The sequence below is a fragment of the Neofelis nebulosa genome, chromosome 11 (assembly GCF_028018385.1).
Source record: "Neofelis nebulosa isolate mNeoNeb1 chromosome 11, mNeoNeb1.pri, whole genome shotgun sequence".
In the NCBI taxonomy this organism is placed as follows: domain Eukaryota; kingdom Metazoa; phylum Chordata; class Mammalia; order Carnivora; family Felidae; genus Neofelis; species Neofelis nebulosa.
Genome location: NC_080792.1, coordinates 4,885,217 through 4,898,452, shown reverse-complemented (window position 1 = coordinate 4,898,452; position 13,236 = coordinate 4,885,217). Strand labels below are relative to the sequence as shown.

Sequence of the window (13,236 nt, the reverse complement as noted above, 5' to 3'; positions counted from 1 at the left end):
GATCATGACCTGATCCAACATCATTAGTCAGAAGCTTAACAGACTGAGCCACCCAGGTGCCTCTGGTGGTGGTGGTTTTTAAATGGGGGCTAGAGAATTGAAGGACTAGAACTCTGTGTATCAATATTTCTTAATGTATTGAATATGCAATAAATTATGGGATTTTTGTTTTTTTAATTTCAAAACTGAGAATCCCATAAGAAGGAGGTTTGGAATCACAGCACAACCTTTTAGGCAGGAGCAGTGGTTCTCACAGGCATTCATACCATTCTGGAGTACCAGCTGCCCTGAAATCTGGGGGGCACAGCCTATGGAAAGCTCACAAATGCTTTGAAGTCTCTTATTTGATCTCAAAAATTAATGCAAATGTTGCATTCCATTGGATAACTTACCTGTTGTCATCTAATTATACAAATGCATTATAGTACTTACCAGTTACATTACTTAACATTTCCCCCCAAAGCCACTACATTCATTTTACATGTCAGAAGGATGCCCCATGCATCCCCTGCCTACTGGCACCTGTCTGAGAAGTACAGTCTGTCTGTTGCTGTTTTGCTTTTCCATAATTAAAAGAGATCTCAAGAGTCCCTATTTCACAAATCAGAAGACTATGGTTCTAACAAGGCAATCACAGTGACTCATTTAAGGTCCCAAGCTAGAGGCCCTCATCCCCTGGCTGTCCTTCCAGAGCTCATCCTTCCATATTACATTCTACATCTTAATCAACATGGCTTTTGGCATTACTGAAAGTACATCTCCATTTCTCCATAAAATAAACCAACTGCACATTTTTAAGGCTCGCACAATTAACAAATCTGTAAGTTCCATGCATGTCCTCAGGTAGACCTATAGGTCTACAAAATTAAGTGCACACTTAGCTGATATAATTAGTAAGATGACATTTAGTTTAAAAAGTTTTCAAGTAATACATTTGAAAATTTTACCCTCTAAAAAAAAAAAAGGAAGAAAATTAACCTCTGAGCCTCACTGTGATATTTGATAAACCAAAACAAATTAGATCAAATAGAAATTAAGCCAACCTGATATGCTTTCTGCTACATTTCTAACAGTCTATGACATTTACAAATGTTCACATTTTGTGTTAAAAAGGGAACCACTGAGGGGCACCTGGGTGGCTCAGTCAATTAAGTGTCGGACCCTTGATTTCGGCTCAGGTCATGATCTTGTGGTTCATTAGATCGAGTCCTGCATCAGGCTCCACACTGACAGCACAGAGCCTGCTTGGGCTTCTCTCTTTCCCTCTCTGCCCCTCCCTGCCCCCAAAATAAATAAACATTAAAAAAAAAAAAAACTCTTTAAAAGGGAACCACGGATTTCTTATAAAATCTAACTTTTCTGCATTGATACAATAAAAATAACCACCTACTTAGACCATCCACAATCATTCTGATTTTTTCTTTTCCATAAAGAATGTGTACCTGACCAAATCACAGGCTGACATGCAGGCTCCCATGCCAGGCACTCTAATTACATCATTTCACCAGGAAGTTCATTCAACTTACAAAGTAACAGAAGATTCATCACATAAAAATCATTCGGCTGCCCACCAGCAGAGCTCTATATATAAAGACTAATTTTTGTAATAGTGGCAAATTGATTTAAAGTTCAAGCTTCCTACTTAAACGTCAGTTTTCCTCTCCTGCATAACAGAAGTTTTGAAGGCACTGTCACCACTTTAATTGTCACCAGGCTTGTGGTACGCCTAGCATGGCAGCTATTCTCAAGAACCAACCATCACCATAATACTAAGATTCAGAGCACCACTTCAGAAACCAGGGTGAGTGGGTAATGGACCCTAGGAGGAAAATGGGACATAGTCTCGGAGATTTAGGGAAACAAAAAAGTAACTCAACTTGCTGAAGTGTGAAGGAAAAGAATCATTTTTATGCTTAAACATAGACATCTGGTTTATTAGAAGCATAATATGGATGAATTTTTATATTTTACAAATCATGAAGACTTGCAAGCAAAAAGAATTCTCAAGAATGCAAATTGTTCTTCGTATTGTCCCTCCACCTGGCAAACTAACTGGGATGATGGGCACAAAGCTAGGAAGGAACCACTCACCATAAAATACAAAGGATCTAATAAGGTACCCTGATAGCATGTTGGTACCTCTGACATACTGGAGCATTCACTGTGAAGTGAAGCATTGCCCTTGGAATTAAGCTAAAGCTCCTAATGCAAGGTAGCTCCACCCCCTGCTTCCTGCCCCCTCTCCTGCCATCTGTCGTGGTGGAAGAAGACCACCCTTCAGATCCAGGGTACCCAAGAGGCATGGAGGAGAGACAGGTCCCTAGACACTGGAACAAGAATAGCACAAGCCCAGCACTTAGGGGAAAACGGGATTAGGAGCTGAGCACCAAGGGGTGGCTACCTATAGGCATCCCTTCAGGGTTTGCTTAGAAACGCAGAGCTGGCCTTGAAGTCTGCAGTGCAGAAACTTCTGCCCCAGGAAAAGATGCGTCTGGAACAACCCGCCCGCCAGAACTATCTGCTTAGGGGTTGTGCCCTCCACTCACGAAGTGGGGACGGGACAGAAAATGGGTAGCGTTTTGCTCAGTAGACTCTACCTCTCTAACTTACAAATTCCTAAAAAGGACTATAGGTGATTTCCGGCCACGGAAGATGCGAGCGACTTTGGGGGAGCGTTCTGGAAGGCTGCAGTCTAGGCGGCCCGCAGGTGCAGAGGGAACGCTGCCCTCTCGGCGGCTTGCAGGTGCGGACCAGCGAAGTGCACCTGCCCTCCCAGGCGGAACGCATCCGCGCCAAGCGTCGCTCAAGGGTTCCCTGTTCCTCACACTGCCTAGAATTCAGTGAAGGAGGAATAACGTCTCCGGGGGAAACTGGTCTACTTGTATCAGGACTTAGGGTAACCCCCCCCGTTTCCAAGTTGAGATTTCCTCCCGCGGTTTTTCAGACCTTTCCCGCACTAAAAAGAGCCGCGCGACGCGCCGCAGCCGAACGAATGAAAACAGGGGGGTAGGGTGGCAGAGCAGTGACCCGACCCACGGCCCCGCGAGAGTCACCTGAACCCGGCGGGCCCGGGGGCCGCGCCGACGCCGCCAGGCGGCAAACGCAGCGCCTGGAGGCCGCGCCAGTGCTGTTGCAGTAGCCGGCCGCGTCCCGTCGCCATGGAGACTCCACAGACACGCCAGAGGCGGAGTGGCAGCTGGAGGGAGGAACGCACCGCCCCGCGCCACGCCCACTCGACGCCGGCACGCTCTCCGCCGCGCGTGCGCAGGGACGGTTGGCGGTACGGCCTTTACGCCGGCTCCCGGAGCCGTTCTAGAAATTTCTGGGGCCCTGCTTCTTCCCACACCCGATGGCCTGATGGTGAGGACGCTGCGCGGCAAGCGGCCTTTGAGTTTCGGGCACTGGCGTTGGGCACTGCGGCGGCCGGGTCCCTCCCCACCTGCTGGGTCTGGGGAAATTTATGCTTCCTGTCTGGTTTCCTTGGTTAGAAACTCAAATGCAAAGGCTAAGGAACGGCAAGGCCACGGTCAGACTGAGAATTTACCAGTTTACATGGTTCTCTCTAGAGAGTTGCAAGAACACCCAGTTTGTAATCACTAATTTCTTTCTTGGCACTTGTACGAACCGCCCCGCCCACCCCTACCGTCCCAAATACGAGCAGCGCATGCGCCGGGAACTCTGGGAGGGGGCGAAAAGGCCGGCACTGGCTCTGGCCGCCTTGCACTGTGGGAGTTGTAGTCCTGGCGCCTTTTCCTCCTTGCGGTAACTCGGTGAGGAGTGAGCTCTTCGGACTACTATTCCCAGGACTCCCCGAGGTTTCCCAGCTTACTTTGCAAAGGCATGGCGGGTAGAGTGTGGCTGTCAGTATGGAAGGTAATTAAAGTGTTTTAATTCCAGCAAAAAGAGCACCGACGAGAAGAGGAGGTGGACGCAACTTCTTTTGGGAGCTAACGTTTTTGCCGAACACGCCATGCAGAATTAGCGGTGTGAATGTGTAGACCTGAGTACACTTCGGCGGGGTGTGTATTGTGCGGTGAAACTTTGCTGTTCGTAGTTGTCACCGTTCCAAAGCGGAGCGGTTTTCTGTGAACATGATTTGTACCTTTTTACGAGCTGTACAGTGTGCGGAGAAGCTGCGCAGGTCCTCCGGGAAGCGGCTGTTTCTGCCACACTTAGTGCTTAACAAAGCTTGCTTGAAGACTGCGCCCACGTTGAGCTGGGGTCTGCGAGAGCCAAAGAAAACGGTGCGCCCTAAATGTGCCCCTGACGTCACCCAGAAAACCATCTGGACGCAGGGGCAGAGCCCCCCGAGCGCAAAAGAGGACAGCAGCAAGCAGGTGTCTGTGCACAGAGAGACCGGAGAGACCATCATCTCAACGTCACAGAAAGGTAACAGCAATGGTCGGTCTTTCAACTCACGAGCCGAGAGCCAGGAGTGTCTTTTTGCGCGAATTCGGTGCCAAAGCTAGAAGAACAGTTCGCACGAATTAAAGGCTAGAGCCTTCAACACAGTTGAGAATTTGAGAATATAGGTCTACAATTTTCTTCACAGACTTGAACTCAGATTTGCAAGTTGGTTTTGACGTAACTTTGTTGAATTATGGCTAAAAATTTTCAGCTTTTATTAGTTTTAGTGTGGAGCTGTAAAACTTAACCATTGTTGGGTGTAAGTAAGTAGATTTCACAGATGTCGTTTCATCTCACTTGAGTGTCCTATTCGCTCCTTCAGACAAACATTAGCTCTTCGTGTATGAGGCACACTTCCTCAATTTCCACGACTGGAAGTTAAAACCGAAGTTTCCTCATCTTAATTGTGTGATACCCAGGCCCATGCTCTTTAGAAAAGCCATTCACAAGTATTTCCTGAGCTTCCGTTTTCCGTGCTTAACACTTGAGTGGATGCTCACGGGTGTGCCAGGAACTCCTCTACACAAATAGGTCAGCACTTAATGAGGAAGAGAATGGATAAAAACAGTGAAAACAGTAATTGTGCCACAAAGAGAGTACCCGGGAGGATATGATACAGAGTAATTGGGTAGAAAAAATAAAGGAGCTACTACTGAGTCATAATCCATAGGGCTTGGCTCACGTAGGTCAACTCAACACTGCCCTTGAATGCCTGCTGTGCCCAGATACTGAGTTAGACTCTTTCTGCTACAGAGTTAAACATGTTCAAAACATCATTTACCAGCAGGTGACATGGGAAGTAATAGGACGTATTTCATAGGAAAGGCGAAATGTAATTCTGCCAGGGAAAGTCAGAGAAGTTTTCACAGATGAGGTAATGAATTTAATTTTTATTTCTTCATTTCACAAGTAATTTGTAGAAAAAATAAGTAGGAACCAAAGAGGAAGTAGGAAGGCTGATCGATCGATGTCCTTCAGACGCCCATGATCATACCATGCAAACATGACTACTGTTAATATTTATGTCATTTCGATGCATATACTTTTTAACAACATTAACAGAAAAACTTAACTGGATCCTACCCGTTGTTTTGCAGTCTGCTGAATATGTAAAACAGGTAATCATTCCTTCATAATAGCCTGAACAGGGTTGTGAGGGGTGGTTAAAAGTTGAGCATGAAGGAACAGCCCGCATGCAGAGGACAAAGGCATAGAACTGTTCCAGCAGCATGTGTCGGGTCCTGCTGCAGAGTCCGGTCCTGATCTGGCCCCCATTCAAAGGTGACAGTCTTCCTGATGACTCAGTGAATGAGTGGGAGCAGCATTCCCAAACGCAGAATGTGCTGCATGTAGAGTCCAAAGGGACCTGTCACACGTTGTGGTAGGACATACGGGATGCAGTGGTTTATTTGGGATAGGGGGTCTCAACATGCCCCATAGAGTGAACCCCTAAGACTTTTGTTTGTGTGGTTGGTGAGCCCTGGATCTATTTTTGAGGCTAATCCCCCCCCACACACATAGTACATGTGTTGTCAAGCTCCGCAACACACGTCCCCGTATTACTTGTCTCTAATGGCATAGACAGAATGGATAAATATGATGTTATGCAGAATGTCCAAACAGCATTGTCCAAATAAAACTTTATGCAGTGATGGAAATATTCCAGATGTATGCTGTCTCAGTATGGTGGCCAGCAGCCACACGTGGCTATTCAGCACTTAAAATGTCGTTAGTGTGATTGAAGAACTGAATGTTTATTTAATTTTAAGTTAACTTGATTTTAAAATTAAACTCAAATAGCCATGTGTGGTGTGTGGTTACTGTACAGGACAGCCAAAATCCAGAAGGTCCAGATCCCTTAAAACTACACTATAACAGAGTAAGAGACCTAACAAATCCTAGGCAAGACCGTACATATACATGTTATTACCTGTTTCGTGTTATTGCAGACTGCTACCGCTGCTTCCTCTCAGTAGAGTTGGAAACGAAGGCCCTCTCCAGATCAGTGGCCAAAGCCATGAGTCTGTTAACGTGCTCCTGTAAGGTTACCATATCTGGCATTGCATCTGTATTGGGATGACTACGTGGTTGAATTTCTAGTGGGTCACTGTCCTACTCCAGGTTCTGCCTGATTTTTATAAGGGGCAGACTGGTAAGTTACATGGGAATATGTTGGTGACCACCGCCTTTGTATCTTTGGGTCTTCTTAAGGTAGCACTATGGCTGACGCTCCCCCGTGGATGGAATACTGTTTTGGATTTACTGTGTCCGTCTGGGGAGGGGCAGGGGGAGTGCAATTTCAGAGGCTCCCATTCAGCTTTTCCCATTATGGTAGCTTTCAACCCACCCCCAGAGGAACCAAAGTAGGAATCGTTGTTGTCAGTTACGAGTATATCCATTCAGTTTACACACTGGAAATAAATGATAACCAAATAAATCTGTGGACCCAGCTCTGAGCCTATTACAAGTCACACTCCATATCACATGGCCACTATGTAAACCTAAAAGAGGCGCCATGTGACTTTGGGTCCAGGGGCGTCGCTGTCATCTCAGACTCTGTCCAACAGACCCTGAAATGTTTGGGTGTTCCCCTTCTTCCAGTGTATGCTTACCAAGTTGACGACTGTAGGGCTCTTTGGTGAAGGCCCAGGGAATCCTATGTATGTGCTCAGGTCCCTCCTAGTGGGAGTCTGGGTAAGTTTCAGGTGCTCACGTCCAGAAACTGAGCCAGTCCTCATGACTTTGCATTGGGGCATCTGCCTTCAGCTTCCTGGTCACCCATAATTAATTCCTTAGGATTGTGCAGATTGATGTCCTTGTCAGCTGCCCGTCAGTCTTGCCCTTGGGAACACCACGTTGCAGTGGCATCACCAGGTCGGACACCCCTGGCTGCCACCCCACCCTTGCCATTCATTGTGGTGGTGGCACCCACCTGGCTTCTGATGGTTCAAGTGTCACAGTCAACCATCAGGATACCCCGTTCTGTGTCCCCAGGTCCTCTGACAGGACAGTCGGCTGGTGGGTTTCAGCCTTTATTATACCCATTCTAGCATGCCCGTTCTCTGAGCCTGTTCATCCTTTCCTCCACAATTTGCCATTTCACCTCACTTAGCGTGGACTATCCTCTCTCCATGTTTTCAAGAGCGTAGAACCTAACTGCATCAGCTTCCGGGGTGCTTGCCAAACTTCAGTTCGTGACCACAGGAGAGTGTTCCCATGTTGATCAACTCTCACTAGTCTGTTCTGTGTCCCTTCATACTGTTCTGTGTCCCTCAGGACCCCGTCACCTGTGTGCTCTCTTAGCACCTGCCGGTGGGGCCTCCAGCTCCCTCTGGTCGTGGTCCTTTCCTCCTTCCTCCCAGTTATGCTGTAACCTGGCCAGAGCACATGTCTTGCTAAATGGAAGCCCCCACCTACTTTTAAAGGAGGAGAAAGAGCTGATGCTTCAAGGCCAAAAGGTTCAGGAGATCCTGAGGACTCAGGATTTTTAAGTGCATCGGCCTAGATGTCCCCACACCAAGCCTCAGCTCCCCTTTCCTCCCACATCAGGACCCGGGAGTCGGCATGAAGACCTGTTGGGGTTGAGAATCCAACCTCTCTGCTTCCCTTTATGCCCTGGGCCTTGCAGCTTCTCTGCCCTCTGGGTACAACAGAGGGGCATCGTTTTGCTCCCCAGGAGGACTCTGCCTTTTTGGCACTTCATCTTCATTGGTAATTATTCTCATCTTCTCTCTTCATCCAGTGCATTGGTGGTCCCCCGACCACAGCCATCCAGTCCAAGTTCATAAGATTGTTTGTTCCCAAAATGTGGGGGCAGCTGCAAGCACACCAGCAGCGCATGCGGTCCTGTCGGCTGTGCTCTGCCACCAGGGATGGGGGCCTCGATGCGGCCAGCGGCCACTGGTCCAGCTCCGAAGTCCCAGTTCAGAGCTACTTTCGGGGATCGCTCCTGGTAGCAGGTGCTGTAGGTGGGATTTGCATACAGGAGGCTTGTTGGGAGTGCTCCGAGAACACATCTGTGAAGGTATGAGAAGCAGGATGACCCAGAGGGACAAGTTGGGTCACACATTTGCCTATTCCCCGGGGCGCCCTGGGACTGGACTGACACATCACAGTCCTTCCCTCCTCAGGCAATGGGGGCTGCACCTTTTACTTCAGCACCAGCCAAGCATCGGTGTGAGAACGGCCCTGACCCTGGTGAGAGGGTGCCCTCCAGATGAAGGAATTGCCTAGTGGGGAGCTCGGCTGGGGGAATCCGGAGCCTCAGTCCTGAGGGGAGGATCAGGGTGGCTCACCACAGCACCCACTACAGGAGGGGTAGAGAATCGCAGGAAGGTGGGCAAGGAGCAGCTTGTGTTGAAGACGACTGTGAAATGATGCTGAAACAGACTTGGAAAATGTGTAGACTGTGGATAATAGCTTTGCACACGGTAGACCCACAACAGATGTTTGTGGCTGCATCAATAGAGAAGATGGCCTTCCAGGTGCCCTGAGCAAGACTGGTGTAAGTGTTGGATGGGCTGTCAGGATTCAGGTGTTGGGGCCAGAGGCCTGATCTGGGAACAGGGACTAATACGACAACTTACAGTATAGCCATTAGTATGTCCTCAACTTGGGGCTGGCACACACCTGGCAGTTAATATTTGTTAAGTATCTTTTGTGACCTTAATAAAATGAGAAGTTCTCACTGTCGGCCTCTCTACGCCCGAGGACATGGACTGTGGGCTGACAGCGATTGTGGGGATCAAGCCATGACTTAGGTTTGGGCCGATGCAGTCTTTTTATTTTTTGAATCCCCTCTTTGTGGTTAGGAACCTGTACTGGAGGAGTTGAGGATTACTCTTTGCTAGAGTGCTTTTAAATAAGTTTCATTTTGTGGAAGTAATGGAAGCTCAGTGTACAGAAGGGGAACGTGGAGAAAACAATAGCAACAACCACTGTTAACATTTTGTTTTTCTAAAAAGTCTGTAAATTTATATTCCAGAAATCTGTGTTCTTACTGCGGCCAATAAATTAACCTATAGATAGAACATCGGGCCGTGAGTCACGTTTTCAGCACCAGTGAAGAAGGTGCATTTGTGACTGTGATGGTAAAACAGCTCAAACGTGTAGATCCTTCCATCAGCGCATGCAAATACGTGCACGTGTGTGCCGCGTCCCATGGGGACACCTTGGATTCGTTTCGCTCTCGGAGCTTCCGTTTAGTCCACACACTCATCTTTATCAGCGTTGAAAACACAAAGTGCAGTATCTGTGCAGATTCCCCATTTTCTAAGTCATTTGATTCACAAATCTGTGTGGCCGGGCGAGTTCCTGTTGCAAATCCCGTTCTGTGTTTAACGTGCGCGGCCAGGGGAGGAGGTTGGCCCGCCCACCGGGCGGGAACGTGGCCGTGAAGAGCCAAGACCAAGTTTGAGCCCTTGGACCGCGCGGCCCGCAAAGCGGACACTTGCCTTGGTCTGCGAACAGCACACGTGTCCAGGGCTGCCTAACCTGTTCCAGCCGAGGGCCTGGATCACTTGGGAAAGTGTGTTCATCCCGGAAAGTAAGGAGGTATTAAATTTTATAATGCAACAAATGCAATAAAAGTACGGATTCCTGGGCCCAGAATTCTGCCGAGGTTCTTTTGAAAACTTTGCTCAGGTGGTTCGGCTTCCCAGAACACAGGCAGGGGTCCCGCGTGTCGGCTCACCCCCCGAAAGCGCTGGAGCAGGAGCTCGCAGGGCGCATGCGTAACTGGGCGGTGCTTTCTCGTTACAGTGAAGGAAGCTGGGAGAGATTTTACCTACCTGGTGGTGGTTCTTATTGGAATCGGCATCACAGGTCAGACACAGCAAGTAGAACACCCCCAAAATCGTTATGACTCCTTCTTCGTCTTGCTCTTGCTTTGCCTGATCTCCTTTCTCTACAATTTTCAGGTGGCCTGTTTTACACAATTTTCAGAGAACTGTTTTCTTCGTCCAGTCCTAATAAGATCTATGGGAAAGCCTTAGAAAAATGCAGATCACATCCAGAGGTGAGTCCTCGGGATGGAGTTACACGTGCTCTGAGGATGCTGAGAAAACTTCGGTGGGTGGAAGTGGGCGGAACCCACTTTGGTTCTGAGGCTAGTGGTGGTTGTGTGATAACAAAGGCATAATGGTTGGATTGTGATTGTTTTTAGCTCTCTGTTCCATACTGGACAAGCTTCAAGACCCCCGTCGCCCAAAGGCCTGTAGGGGTGATTTCATCCTAATTATGCAAGAGAGGCACTTTTCTAGTTGCTGTAGACGTTAAGTGCTTAGACCTTTAAACTCATGTGACGTTTCTAGTCTTTTAAAAAGCCTGATTCACGACCTCCTGATCCTAAGAATTATTGACCCTTGGGCACATTAGACACCAGGCACTAGGCTCAGCGCGTCTTTCTTGGATCTCACAAAAACCATGTGTGTTAGATAGTATTCTGCTGTTTGCAGAAGGGGAGACCCACACTTCGGAGATCAGGTAGCCCCACTGAGATCGCTGAGCGGGAAGTGGGCCGGTCAGGACCTGAGCCCAAGTTTATCTGACTCCAAAGCCTGTGCACTTAAGCACAGCCTGTAAAGCGTTCCTGGAGGCGGCCGACATGTGGAAAAGTTGCCTCGATTCTGTTACGGGTCCTGTCCAGAAAGAGGGCTTTCTGTGATGCTTTCCAGTCACAGATAGAAAGCCTGTGAGGTGCCCGATTTCCTACCCCCTTGGACGGAAAGCTTCAGCATTGAAAAATACTGCTCGCTGAAATCTTGGTCCTCGTCCTGGGAAGGAAGATGGCAGATGGCACCATAACCACCGGGGCGGTTTTGTGCACAGACCCGGGAGTGATGCCCGAGAGAGACCACGCACTGCCCAGGGAGGGGACACATGTGAAGCCACCCTGACCGGTTTCCCTGGGGCCCCCGCTCCGCTCGCTCCACCGGTTTTCCAGTCCTGTCAGGGAGAAGACCTCAGGCTAACGGTCTCCGGCATCTTTCTCTTAAATCTGTGGATTTCTTGTAGCTGGACTCTGGGCCTGTGAGAACGGTGGAGGAGGAGGCAGGGAGACCCAGCGCTGAGTAAGTGGAAAAGCAGCAGGGAGTACAGAAGGTTCCAGTTCTGGTTCTTTTTCTGGAAAGGCTTCAAAGTATTTGCACCTTAAATTCAGGAAAAACTACGTTTCCGTGTGACTGTGAGTTTTCCCTTCGGAATCACTTTCATGCCTCTGGGTCTGGTTTGTTGTAAACAGATCGTTGTTAGGGTTTCCCCTGCTCTCCTCAAGCGAGGAGGCAGCTACCATTTCGTAAGCACCAGAATCCTTTGGATTTTTCTCAGAACAGCTGTTCACGTAGGCCTTTGTCAAAAGCAAAGTGGTGAAGCGAACGTCCACGTAGCTGCCGAAACCTGTACTTGTTTTCTTTCACTGTGTTTAGTGACTCAAGAAATGTTTTGTTCTTGTAGCTTTTAGTATTAGACCCCGTTAGATAAATTTCACTAAAAACGTCCAACCATTTGAACACTTCGTGGTGTTTGGATTTTCTGCGGGAAGAAAGAACAATGTGGCTTCGGCCTCCACTGCTCTGCAACTACAGGTCACACGGTGAAGTCCCGTTTCCCTCTCTTTGTGGGATGGTTTTGCGTAATTTCATTTTTTCCCGTGTTCTCGTTGGAGTTGTCATTTTGAAAGGGTCGCAGGTTTAATGATTTTTTTTTTTTTCGCAAAACTGACTTGATTTGTCAAAAACTGTTTCCCTGGGAAGCTTACAAGAAGGCACCCTTACAGAGCCGGTGTGTCCCACAGGTGATCAGTGTCTTCGGTGAGCCGGTGAAGGGCTACGGGGAGGCGACCCGCCGCGGGCGAAGGCAGCACGTCAGGTACCGCCGGTCGCCCGTATGGGCAGAGCTCGGGTGAGTTCCAGATGCAGGCCATTCAGGCCGCACTCTTTCATTTTCCCGGCAGTTTCATTGAGTACGTCAAGGATGGGCTGAAACACATGCGTGTGAAGTTCTACATCCAAGGCTCCGAGCCTGGGAAGCAAGGAACAGTGCATCTCGAAGTGAAAGAGGTGTGGGGACCACGGCGGGGACTGTGTGGGGACTCAGGGCTCGGATGCAGTGGGACGTAGGCGCTGGGGAGAGAAGTAACACCTGGAAATACGTTTGTTTTTCAGAACCCAGAAAGTGGCGAATATGAATTTCGATACATATTTGTTGAACTTGAGTCCTTCCCTGGAAGAACTATTGTCATCGAAGACAATCGATCCTGAGGGCATCGCGGGACTCAGGCACGCGCGGCTTCCGGTGGGGGGGGGAGGGATGTGGAACCCCGCACACCCGCAGGCTGGTCTCCCCGCTCTCCTCCCGAGTCTGCAGAGTAAGACAGGAAAGAACACACGGCTCATAAAAGTGAGCGTAAGGGTAGTAATTGCATTTAGACACACTGAAGTGGCGATTTTCCTGTAGACGGCAAAATCGTGAAATGGAATGTATTTTACGTTCTCTCTGAATCGATCGTGGACAGTGTTTCTGCTCTAGTGAAGATCATCTTTCACGATAAGAGATTTTTGTTATTAAACGCTTTATACCATGTAAATGAGGAAAACGAGTTCGGTATTTTATGCTTTTATGTTGCGTAACTATATAAAATCTGTGAAAAGGAACAAAAAGTGTCAGAAGTAGCTTCCTTCCATATACTTTGGAATCTTGAACACATGAAAGCATTTGAGGACTGAAGGCAGTTCAGCTCACAGATGCACGAGGTACCCTCTCCAGGATTGCTGTGGAAAGGCTGCACACGCGGCATGGCTTGTAGTAACCTAGTATATGCTGTGCTTCCTC

The 13,236-nt window shown here is 48.5% G+C and overlaps 2 protein-coding genes across 5 annotated transcripts in view; one reads left to right on the top strand and one right to left on the bottom strand.

The window, feature by feature from the left end:
• Positions 1–3,343, bottom strand: part of FBXO15 (F-box protein 15) — a 52,449-nt gene extending 49,106 nt beyond the window's left edge. For all 4 annotated transcript variants that reach the window (XM_058691811.1, XM_058691814.1, XM_058691812.1 and 1 more), the window contains exon 1: positions 3,054–3,343. In XM_058691811.1, the coding sequence (XP_058547794.1) occupies positions 3,054–3,160 (107 nt within the window). In that variant the 5' untranslated portion in view covers positions 3,161–3,343. The remainder of the gene's footprint in view (positions 1–3,053) is intronic.
• Positions 3,246–12,991, top strand: TIMM21 (translocase of inner mitochondrial membrane 21). The gene is made up of 7 exons (XM_058691816.1): positions 3,246–3,360; positions 3,898–4,389; positions 10,168–10,230; positions 10,326–10,423; positions 12,200–12,273; positions 12,359–12,464; positions 12,570–12,991. The coding sequence occupies exons 2-7, from the start codon at positions 4,092–4,094 to the stop codon at positions 12,663–12,665; spliced, it is 735 nt and encodes a 244-aa protein (XP_058547799.1). The 5' UTR covers positions 3,246–3,360; positions 3,898–4,091; the 3' UTR covers positions 12,666–12,991.
• Positions 12,992–13,236: the final 245 nt, after the last annotated feature.